Genomic DNA, 12,251 nt, shown 5'->3' on the forward strand with positions numbered 1-12,251 from the left:
GTACATTTATACGGAAAAGTCCCAACATTTCATTTTTTTTTTTGCAAAAATAATATATATAGGCTATGCCCTACGAGGGGTTAACCTTAAATTTTGATACAGAAATCCCAACAATTTAAGGCTTTTTTGCGAAAATTCTAATTGGCAAGGGATAACCTTCAAGTTTTTATGAGAATTCTGCAAACTGTGATTTTTCCAAAAAATGTAAAGTGGCAAGGGGTTAGCTTACCCCTTGTGTTTTTTGTTTTCAATTTTGGTCAAAGAATGAAATTGCTTCAAACTTGTTGGACAGATGCCTAAATGACAAAATAACACCTTCCAATTCGATTTATGGACAGATGTGCTTTTTAAAAGAAATTTCGACGAAAATTTGGGGTGGTATCAGACCAAAATAATATTTTTTTCCTCAAAAATCCATGATTTTTGCCCAACTCTTTAGTATATTGAGTGTTTGAATGTTGATTGATGCTCGAATTCGAATAATAACCTTTTTTTCTTCTAAAAATCAATGATTTTCGCCAAAATCTTTAATACATTGGGTGTTTGCATGTTGATTGATGCTCCTCTGGCCTTGAAAAGAATGTCTGCATAGTTTGGAGAAAAGTCATTTTTTGGCCAAATTTCATTAAAAATGTAAGGCTTACCCCTTGTGTTTTTTTCCAATTTTGGTGAAAAAATGAATTGCTTCAAACTTGCTTGAAAGATTACTGAAGGACCCTAGAACACATTCCAATTCGATTGATGGACAGATGTGCTTTTCAAAATGAAATTTCGACGAAAACTTGGGGTGAAATTAGTCAAAAATAATGATTTTTTTTCTCAAACAATCCATGATATTTGCCCAAATCTTCAATATATTGGGTGTTTGAATGTTGATTGATGATCCTCTTGCCTTTAAAAGAATTTTTGCATTATAGTTTGGAGAAAAGTCACTTTTTTTGCCAAATTTCATCAAAAAAGTAAGGCTTACCCCTTGTGTTTTTTCCAATTTTGGTGAAAAAATGAGGATGCTTCAAACTTGCTTGAAAGAAGCCTTCAGGAACCTAGAACATTTTCCAAAGGCTCCTCTTGCCTTCAAAAGAATTTGTGCATAGTTTGGAAGGAAATTCATTTTTTTGGCTAAATTTCATCAAAAAAAGTAAGGCTTATAACCCTTTGTGTTTTTTTCAATTTTGTTCAAAACAAGAAATTGCTTCAAACTTGCTGGAAAGATGCCTTAAGGACCCTAGAACACATTCCAATTCGATTGATGGACATATGTACATTTTAAAATGAAATTTCGACGAAAATTTGGGGTGAAATCAGTCAAAAATAATATTTTTTCTCTAAAAATCCATGGTATTTGCCTAAATCTTCAATATATTGGGTGTTTGAATGTTGATTGATGCTCCTCTTGCCTTTAAAAGAATTTCTGCATAGTTTAGAGGAAATTCATTTTTTGCCAAATTTCATCAAAAAAGTAAGGCTTACCCCTTGTGTTTTTTTTTCAATTTTGGTCAAAAAAGAAATTGCTTCAAACTTGCTGGAAAGAAGCCTTAAGGAACCTAGAACATATTCCAATGCGATTTATGGACAGCTGTGCTATTCAAAATGAAATTTCGACGAACATTTGGGGTTAAATCAGTCAAAAATAAGATTTTTTCCCTCTAAAAATCGATTATTTTTGCCCAAATCTTCAAAATACTGGGTGTTTGAATGTTGATTGATGCTCCTCTTGTCTTTGAAAGAATTTCTGCAAAGTTTGGAGAAAAGTCACTTTTTGGGCCATATTTCATAAAAAAAGTAAGGCTTACCCCTTGTGTTTTTTCGAATTTTGGGAAAAAATGAAATAGCTTTCAAACTTGCTTGAAAGAGGCCTAAAGGACTCTAGAACATATTCGGATGCGATTTCTTGACAGATGTGCTTTTCAAAATGAAATTTCGACGAAAATTTGGGGTGAAATCAGTCAAAAATAATATGTTTTTCTCTAAAAATCCATGGTATTTGCCTAAATCTTCAATATATTGGGTGTTTGAATGTTGATTGATGCTCCTCTTGCCTTTAAAAGTATTTCTGCATAGTTTGGAGGAAATTCATTTTTTGACAAAATTTCATCAAAAAAGTAAGGCTTACCCCTTGTGTTTTTTCCAATTTTGGTGAAAATGAAATTGCTTTCAATCTTGCTTGAAAGATGCTTAAAGGACCCTAGAACATATTCGAATGACATTTATGGACAGATGTGCTATTCAAAATGAAATTTCGACGAAAATTTGGGATTAAATCAGTCAAAAATAATGATTTTTGTAGAGGTATGTACCTCTAGGGGCGATCATTGATGGTCGCCCGTACATGTAGGAACCTCCAGGGGCGACCATTAAGGTCGCCTGTAGAGGTATATGCTCGTTCAGTATCGTGATCAGTACCTCTAGGGGCGATCATTGATGGTCGCCCGTAGAGGTATGTACCTCTAGAGGCGACCATTAAGGTCGCCCGTGGAGGTATGTACCTTTAGAGGCGATCATTGATGGTCGCCCGTAGAGGTATCAGTACCTCTAGGGGCGATCATTGATGGTCGCCCGTAGAGGTTTGTACCTCTAGAGGCGACCATAAAGGGCGCCCGTAGAGGTATGTACCTCTAGAGGCGATCATTGATGGTCGCCCCTAGAGGTATGCTCGTTTAGTATCGTCATCAGTACCTCTAGGGGCGACCATTAAGGTCGTCCGTAAAGGTGTGTTTGTTTGTGTCGTCATCAGTACCTCTAGGGGCGATTGTTAATGTGTTTAGTCATGGGAGAGTGTTATATTACGGGAGTATAGTAAAACAAGAGTTTGTGTGTGCATGTTTGTGTTGTCACCTGTGCCCCTAGGGGCGATAATTATTGCACTACCGAATGGTCGACCCCCCGAGGTAGTTATGACTAATGCACGTTAGTGACGTCATCGTCGGATCCTCTAGGGGCGACCTAATGCACTTATAGTCGCCCCTAATTTACAAGATAACTGAAAATTAATTTTAAACTATTAATATCAGATAAACAAAGTCTTTTCTTTCGAATATTTCTATTGTGACAGTACAAATAATTATACTTCAGTATACAAACAATATCACTTTTGAGGAATTGAATTTATTTTATTCACCTTCTGTCCTCCCAAACGGCTCATTCAATAATTAAGTATATCATTTTTTTCTATGCTTTCATTACTCATTACTCAATGTCAAATAAATGATATTTAAAAACAACAGCAGGAGATAACACAAAGTCATAACCAAATTTTAAGTACATATTTTCATGTTTTCTAGTTCTGTAACTATATAAAGACATTAGTTTTTTGGTATTGTCAGAGGAAATGTTTACACCGGAGTTCGAAATGTACAATTTATAGTTCTGTAACTTAATACATTGTTTCCTTTAAACTTTACAGGAAATGTTTACACCGAAATTCGGTAGTCTTTCAACACTAATGTACATTAAATATACAAAAAAAAACGTATGATTATGATCAGGAAACGCATTATTTTAAAATGTTTTACACACAATGTTTATCTAAGTACACATCTACAAAGGGTCCAAAAATGGCCCCATATTAATAACAGTGCTATACTGTTCTTCGGAGAAGTAATAAATTACAAATGAAGCGATGTTTTCACAAGGTATGATTAGGTTTAAATTACAGATATAATTCATCACTGCAGCACACATCGCTGATAAAACAGTCATAATTACAAATTGGTTTTGTCCACATCCTAATGACGTCAAAGTTACCTCAAGTTATAAGAAATATGGTAGGCGAAAAAGAAAACTATTACCATTTACTTTTTCCATATCCTTTTTCACACACAATGCAAACGGTAAAACTAGCAACAAAGTTGCAGATATTATTAAAGGCACTTCAATTAACAGAACCTTATTTTTTTATTTTTTTTTACTTTTCCCAGATATTTATATAAGGGAACGGTACATTTTGTACACACCAATGTTGATTTTCTATTCTATTTTTGGGAAACCCTGCACTCTACCTTCAAAAGAGACAGAATGATAAAAACAGAGATACAAACAAGAAGTGGTACAAATATAAGAAAAAAAAGCTACAGAGTATAAATAACTCAATAGGCAATTCCATTATTGTGGCGGAAAATGCAATGTCCGTGACAGAGCAAATTAACTGTGCTATCTGTTTGCTTAAGATTAATTAAGAGAAATAATGCAAAACTCCTAGTCTGTAAGGTCGTTGAGCATTTATACTAGATGATGGATAGGTAAGATTCGAAAAATACACTTTAAGGTTTATTTAAATTACCAAACGAGGTCAGATATTTAATGTCCGTGACGCTTGACTTGCCCATATATATGTCAATCTGACTAAACTCCATCGATGGAATTTTGTACTAGAAATGTAAAGTTTTAAGGTAAATTATGCCATTTGCAAACATTCTAAAACGAAACTGCCAAAAATATTATGATATAGCTTGCTTGATTGAGACTAAATAGTTAGTCTCAAGACACCTGTGAATTAGTAGCGCAAGGTATACTGTCATTGTCAAGGACACAGGAATTTTGTATCAGTCCTAACAATGGTTCGAACCAAACTATCACTGTGAAAAAAAACATTGTGTATGCTCGGCCAGCTCGGGTTTGCTAGGTACATGTATAAATTTGCTTCCCTACAGCCTGCACTCAGACATGCTCATGTGCCGTTGTGTGGTTTTTTTTGCATGACAGATTCAGTGAGCTACACTTTGACGCTTGAAAACAAACAGGTTTTTCTTCTTGTTTTTCCATCATCAATGAACACGAAACAGCTCACCAAAATTTCTGCTAGAAATTACTAGCCCTTAAATCAGTCCATGTCATGAAATTAAGACAAATTCAAATGGTATACATACATTGGGTTCTGTCCTTCACCAATGAAATTTTGAAATGCAAAATTTCATTCATTCATTGTAATACCTGCACACATGAATTTAATAATAATAATAAATTTGTACCGATAATGGGTCACTCGGGAGACATTCCCATGTACTTGTGCACAATTGTTTTTCCAAAGTTGATTTCGCCTAACCTCAATTTTACCTTATCCAACCCCCACAAATTTTGGTATATTTATAGCGATTTTCACTAATATCAAAGCGCCATTACATTATTATTTAAATCAGCAAGTCAACCAAGGCAAACGTGGAGTGGAAAGACACCTGCGCAAGTAAGCAGGAGGTCGTGGGTTTGAGTCCCACCCGAGTATGCTTGTGTATACTTTTTCTGGAAAGCTCTCAAATGACACTGTTTATTCAGTGATTATAAAATGCAGGGGTGAGATTATCAATTTAAAAAATAGTCTGAAAACTGGATGAAAAGTCTGAAAGATTTCTTTATACATGAATACTGATAATGTCTTTCTCTCAGATTCAAAAAGTCTGATTTCAGACAACAGTCTAACAAATCTCATGCCTGAAAATGACATCAGTGGAGGGTAAAACCCATTGAAAAAGTGCATTCAGATTGATTCAATGGCATACAACAAATCCCATGCGCGTCACCGCTAGAGGGCGGTATGCAAGGGCACTGCAGGGACAGCGTGTGACCTAGATCTTGCAGACTGCATTTTCGCCCTGTGTGGTAGCATTGTTCCCTTCTATTACCTCAGTAGTCACTGACAGTCGGCTGCAGCCATAAGCTCAGATCTTCACTCTTGCCTGATTTGGGTCTGTAAATGTAAGCGAAATGGAAAAAAAATTAAAAACTTTTGACTCATGAACGAGTTTTAGACTTTTAGTTAGGTTTAGCTAGGCAGGTTCATATTTCATCATATTGCATTTGGGGGTGATTGCATAGCACAGGGCTACCGGATACTGTTTTCTTTTGCGGCCGTCCATAGATCATCGGACTCTATCGTCTTGACCAAGGCTATATATAAGTCTACAGAAACTAAATATATGCCATTCAGACTAATGACATGGTACTCCTTATAAATCTTTCACATCACAGCAAACCAATATAAAAAAAACTACTCTTCATCAGCCCAAGGGCGGATCCAGAACACAATTTTTTTGGGGGGCCCAAAAAAATTTTGGCCCCCCAAAAAAGTGGGTCCAAAAATTACGGCGTGGGGTTTGGGGCCCGCTTAAGGGCCCCGAAAATTTTTTGGATTCTAGATGCTCTGTGGTGCGATCTGAGGCAATTTCTGACCACCTTCACCAATGTTTTTTGAGGAAAAGATGGTGGTGTACTCATTGCCTGCCTTTATTGCGATGTCACATAAAAAAAAAAAACAATTGGTTTTGTTTTGGGGGGGGGGGGGGGGCCATGGCCCCCTTTGGCCCCCCCCCCCCGGATCCGCCCTTGCATCAGCCATACCTTTGATATCTGAGCAACGACTCACTAGAGTCTAGATGAAACAAGCAAGCATGCAAGGTAAAATAAAAGCAATATGAAAACAATACAACTGAAAAGTGAGGTGAGATAGTTACAATGGACAACTCTTTAAAGATGCTACCGGTACGTACATAGGGGTGTGCATATTCAAATAATTTAGTAGTAATAATTTAGTGGTTCACTGATCAGGATTAGCATGCACTTTTATAAATATTAAAAACATCATATTAACTTTTACTGTAAAACAAATACTTTTAGCCCTTGGACTGTTTCTTTGGTCATCTTATTTTTTTTAACAATAAAACCGAAATGAATGAATCATGTATGTACCAATTTAAAAAAAAAAAATTGTTTATGTGTCCTACTAGCTGATACTCATAGGATTAAAATGGCATGCATTTTAACAAGGATTTCTCTTCATCTCCTCAAAACTGCTCACATTTTCCGAAAATTTGAATTGGGAAAAAAAAATGCTATTTGAATACTCGGCCATGATCAAATATTTGAATATTTGGTACATTCGACGCAGCTCTAGCTAAATGTATATCAGCATAGATTTTCCAACAGGCGATTCCACATTTTACTCAAATTACTTTCTCATATGACAAATCCTGTTTACTTGGCCTACATACAATATGCATAACATTAACCTGAAAGACAGCTGCATGGCATGAAGGTATGACATATTTCTAGTGATACCTGAAATGACATCTTAAAAAAAAAATTGTACAGCAAAGAATTGAACACGGCCCATTTCTTTTTATGCAATCCAAGGGAAGATTGCGCCATATGCAGGCATGCAACTGGGAATGTAGAAAAGACGAGGAAATTCTAAATCACACAGGACTTTTTAAAGTGTTTTCCAATTTGTAATGGCATTCGTGAGAAGTAAAAAACGAGAAAAATCAGCAGATCCGAGGAAAAGTTGCATGCCTGCATATGTACAAATAGGCTTTCATTTAGTCAGCCTTCACTTCACTACAAGGAAAAAGAAGTCAGAAATAGGGTTTAAACTCAATTGATATTTGACGGTTAGGGAAATGTTCTCAATGGAATAACAACTTTGAGATTTGTTTTACCTGTCATGTGAATCCCTCATCATGAACCTTTGCAACACATCATCCGGATCAACTAGAGAGGTGTTATCTGTTTTTGAGATTTAGGAAAATAAACATATAAAAGTCTTACTCGACAAAATTATCAATACAAGACAAGACAAACATCTGGTCTAGACAATGGGCCAGATGTACAAAATGTAGCTCATTGCAGGGTAATCCTATACAATAGTACTGCCCAGCTCCCTTTACCAACAAACAACCAGTCTAAGTCACAAGTTAATGTCAGTCAGTCAGGTAAAAAAATTCATGATGAAAATTATGCAGGTTTTTGACACCTCTTGACTCTAAGTAACATCACATGAAAAGCTTTCATTCACAAAGGAACCACAAATCAAAAATTTGTTTCTTCACTTTCACTTTGAACCTGTAATGCCTCATCAGCTGGATTATAGATTCCTCGTAGATTTTGTCCCAAATGTTAGTGATAACTTCAAATTTTTCTTATGTCATTAAACAAAATATATCAGTAATTATAAAGTTGCACCTATATGTAGTCAGATTCTCTTAGTGGTTTATCAAAAAAAATCTTTAAAAAAATAACAGCTAAAAGAAATGTTAAACGGTTTCAATGCAGTCTCTAAATTATACGTCAGCAAAAGATCACAAACAGATTCATTTACTGACTCACCAATTAAAACAAAAAGTCCAAACAAATCACAAATTAACTTGAATAAACCCAAGCTCGAGTTTCGTCGACCTTAAACAAATTGGAGACTCACCCTCTAGCTGTCTAAGCGCCTTGTTTCTGTCTTTGTTTTTCTGAGCGAGGTAGTCGATAGTGTCATTATCAAAACTCATCGTCGATCCCAGAGGGTCCTTGGGCTGAGTAGACAGAAAACAGAAATCAGTGTCACATTACTCATACTCAGTACTCGTACTCGGGTACTATTTTGAGGATACTCACACTCGTACTCATAACAGTGCTGTAGTCCAGACCTTTCCTTGACCTTTGGAGACCTCACTCAGTTTTAACAATTGTTTAAATTTTCAGAGAGCAAATCAATCAAATAACAATTTACCGACTGTCATCATTTGTGATGCGATCAATGCGACCCTGGTAAAAACATTTTTTATTACAGATTTGAAAAGAGCACAATCTCAGCATTACTACTGTGAAAACCGCATGCTGATACCATCTTTAGTTAAAAAATTATGGAAGTTGGAACACCAAGAGATGTGATGAAGTGATGTGATGAAGTGGCCCTATTCTGGCCTGAACCTCCAAATGAAAATTCCTCACAAACGACTCATGTACATGTAGCTTGATCACATTTGATGAAAGAATGCCGAGATATAATTTTTAAAGATCAACATTCCAGTTCATGAAGCAATGCCTTACTAAGTGTCAAAATCCTTTTTAAGATCAAGTTTCCCATAAAACATTTATTTTAAACTGCACGGTATTACCTTAAAACAATCCAACTTAAAGTACGATCAAAGTCAAGAGACTGAGAGTCTGTCTTCATTCTCATTAGACTTGACTCCTGACATTCAGTTATATAAGCATTTGTGTGAGGTCTCGGAAAAGGTTTCAGCTACAACATGAAAATAATTGTACTTGTACTTGAATACCAAAATACTCAGACTTTGAATCCACAGTACTAACACTCAAATCCATGATACTTGTACTGTCATGGTCCATGCAAAACATTAAAATTTTCCATGCTTTTCCAACTGAGGATGCTGATGCTGTGATGTCATTTCAGGAAGACACTGTTCAGTTTTGGGGTTTTCTGTTCAAATCGTGAGTCAAAAAGTTGCTCAATGAAAATTTTTGTGACAAAGGTTTGGTCACTGGCCTACTGCCACACACTGACACAACAACGAATCACCAAAGAAAAGCAAAATATCCAACATTTCTGCAACTTTTTGAGCTAAAATAGCTGTAACATTGAGGTTTCTGCCTGGAATGACATCACAGTTTTGCTCATGAATATGGAAATTTGCATTAGCATAAAAACCAAAAAGGCCCAAAATACCCTTGAAAATGGCAAACAAATGAAAAATAAGGTTAAATGGGACACAAAGGTGTACGTTCAAGGATTGCATTAAAAAAAATTACATTGCATGGTCCCTTTAAACTTTGAACAAACTAAGAAATGTGTGGTGACTTTACCTTAGCCACTGACGTTGACGGTTCGCCGTAGTCTCGGCGTGGGGATGGGGGCTTCTTCCTGTGAGGGGGAGTGTTGGGAATATCAGCGACGCCGTTGTTGATTCCGATGAAGGCACTCTCTGATTCCAAGGCAAGGAGAGGAGAGTCATTCTAAACAGAAGGAGAGAAGGGCTAAATAAGTGTACTGCTTTGATACTAAGCATGGGAAATATATTTGCTTAACAAAAGTATGTTACCAGCCAAATTGTCGTGGGACTCGTTTGTTTGGGTTTTTTTTGGCTAGGATACAACCTCAAACCTTCAAAATTCACCAACGGCCTCCACGTAAAAATTGGATACTGCCTCAATCCTCCAAAATAATCTGTTATTTCTTGAATTTGTTCAATGGAGGGGTGGCCACTGCCTCAATCCTTCAAAATTTCCAACAAGCAGCGTTAATAAGTTGAAGCAGTGTAAGTGACATCCAGAAGCAGTTTAGAATGATGTCCAGTATTAATGTAGGCCTACATGTATGCATGGCTGAACATAAACAACGCAAGGTACAGCTTAATAACTTGACACAGTGCATCCTCCAAATTCAACCGGCACACAGCCTCAACTCTCCAAAATTGCCTGGTTGATTTTCGGGGTTTGAAGGGATTAGTGTTAAACACCTTTTACACTGAATATTTTACACCGAGTGTGACCTAGTGGTGAGGGTTTGTGACTCATGATCAGAGGGACAGGGGTTCGAATTCAGCTGCTGGTCATATGTTGTGTCCTTGGGCAAGCCACTTCATCCCCACTTGCCTCTCTCCACCCAGGAGTATCAATGGGTACCGGCATTAGCTGAGGAGTAACCTGCCATGGACTAGCATCCCGTCCAGGGGGAGTAGAAATATTCTCTGTCGTTTCATGCTACTGAAACCGGAGATAAACGCCGGCCTGATAGGCCACATTGGCTTGTGTCAGACTTAACTAACTTTTTTTGTTACTTACACTGAATACCAAAAGTCTACTCACCCTGCCTAGATCTCTGAGATCCATGCTTGGCATCTGCTCTTCCAAAGGTCTCTTGCTCTTGGCTGAACAAAATTCAAACACAAAAAAGGGTACAATATTTCAAAAGCTTAACTTGTGCTTCCAAACTGACGACATAGTCTTTGTACTTGAATAACATCGGTTGTGGACATCAAGCCCCGTGTAATTAAACAATGAATGGGCTGTAATGTCCAGAATCTGTCTAAAAGCTGCAAAACCAACTGCTGAATTTTGAAGGATTTGGTCTGGCTACACAGGGTGAGTCATAAAAAAAGGAAACCCATATGGAAGCCCCTACGTTTTCAATGAAGTTCTGCATGTAGCACTTTTCAGATCTAGGATGTGAAAGCCCAATTAATAAGGTTTCTTTTAGTATTTATACATCGATCATTTACTTTCAAATTATGGACTTTTAAACACAAAAGCAGTTTCAAAATTTTGTCCATGGATCATAATAAGGGTAAGTGATATTTCAGCAAAACAAAAACAATTCACATATAACAAAAAAAACATCAGAACACTCACATAACCATGATAACTGGCTCTTATCATAACCTTTATTTAAACACCTTCTGCTTCCAATGTTAAAACAACATGCTTCATAATGTCAAGAGTCTTGCCCTGCCGTAACTTAGCTACCCCTGAGACCTATGGGACTATTCTGATATCGTTTTCATGATACGACATGGTGTCATTTTACTGAAATATCACGTATCTTAAATGTGATGCCGTGGATTTTAAAATTTTAAAACTAGAATTGTGTTCAAAATTCCGTATTTGGAAGAGTACATGAGTGATATGAATATTTTTTTAAGAAAGCTTATTAACTGGGCTTTAACATTCTGAAAAGTCCGACAAACAGAACTTCTTTTAAAAAAAGGGGGGGGGGGGCATATTTATTTCCTTTTTTTTGACTCACCCTGTACATGTATGATTATGGCTCATTCGTTTATCCTTTTACCCTACAAATCCTGGTGAGTTTTTCGTTACGTCTTTCCGTCAGCCTCCAGCTACAAATGACATCAGGAAAATCAGAAAAGATTCTACTCTATCTGTGATTATACCTCCTCTCCTCAGATTGTCCAATTTCTCTTGCTGGTGTCGCAACAGCGCCCTCTGTTGAGCCTCCAGGGTCAGGTCCGAGCTGGGCTGGTCTGGGAACTGCTCCCGCAATCTCAGTCTGGAGTTAGACTCTGCAGACAAAAGTAAACCTTAAACGTCGGCACACCCGTTCTCCGTGCGGTAAACACCACTAAATAGCTATTTCCTCACAAGCGATATGTCATAAGATGGAATTTTTGCGTTGGGGTGATGTAAATCAAATTAGGTTTTGCCCTTCACCGACCTATAAACACTGTATACTCAGTGTGTTACCTCCCGAGTGAAAGTTGGAAAAAATCACTCGGGTGGGACTCAAACCCACGACCTCCTGCTTTCTAGTGCAGATGTCTTACCACTCAAACACTGAGCTAACGGGATCGTTTGGCTGGTTCGAATCTGATGTTCATAGCAGCGGGTACTGCATTAACTATTCATAAGATGGAATTTTAACACACTGAGTATACAGTGTTTATACGTTGGTGAAGGGCAAAACCTAATTTGATTTACATCACCCCGACGCAAAAATTCCATCTTATGAATAGTTAATG

At 37.0% G+C, this 12,251-nt stretch overlaps 1 protein-coding gene across 20 annotated transcripts in view; it reads right to left on the reverse strand.

Moving 5' to 3' along the window:
* Positions 1-3,980: 3,980 nt before the first annotated feature.
* Positions 3,981-12,251, reverse strand: part of LOC119728857 (centrosome and spindle pole associated protein 1-like) — an 82,901-nt gene continuing 74,630 nt past the window's right edge. For 19 of the 20 annotated variants that reach the window (XM_038201269.1, XM_038201268.1, XM_038201273.1 and 16 more), the window contains 6 exons: positions 11,667-11,795; positions 10,585-10,646; positions 9,583-9,732; positions 8,186-8,288; positions 7,428-7,494; positions 3,981-5,680 (listed from right to left, as the gene is read on the reverse strand). In XM_038201269.1, the coding sequence (XP_038057197.1) occupies positions 5,617-5,680; positions 7,428-7,494; positions 8,186-8,288; positions 9,583-9,732; positions 10,585-10,646; positions 11,667-11,795 (575 nt within the window). In that variant the 3' untranslated portion in view covers positions 3,981-5,616. Of the gene's footprint in view, positions 5,681-6,330; positions 6,362-7,427; positions 7,495-8,185; positions 8,289-9,582; positions 9,733-10,584; positions 10,647-11,666; positions 11,796-12,251 lie in introns of all 20 variants that reach the window. The other variant, XM_038201274.1, reaches the window with a different exon arrangement.

This window comes from Patiria miniata, unplaced genomic scaffold (assembly GCF_015706575.1).
Source record: "Patiria miniata isolate m_02_andy unplaced genomic scaffold, ASM1570657v1 HiC_scaffold_20, whole genome shotgun sequence".
Taxonomy (NCBI): domain Eukaryota; kingdom Metazoa; phylum Echinodermata; class Asteroidea; order Valvatida; family Asterinidae; genus Patiria; species Patiria miniata.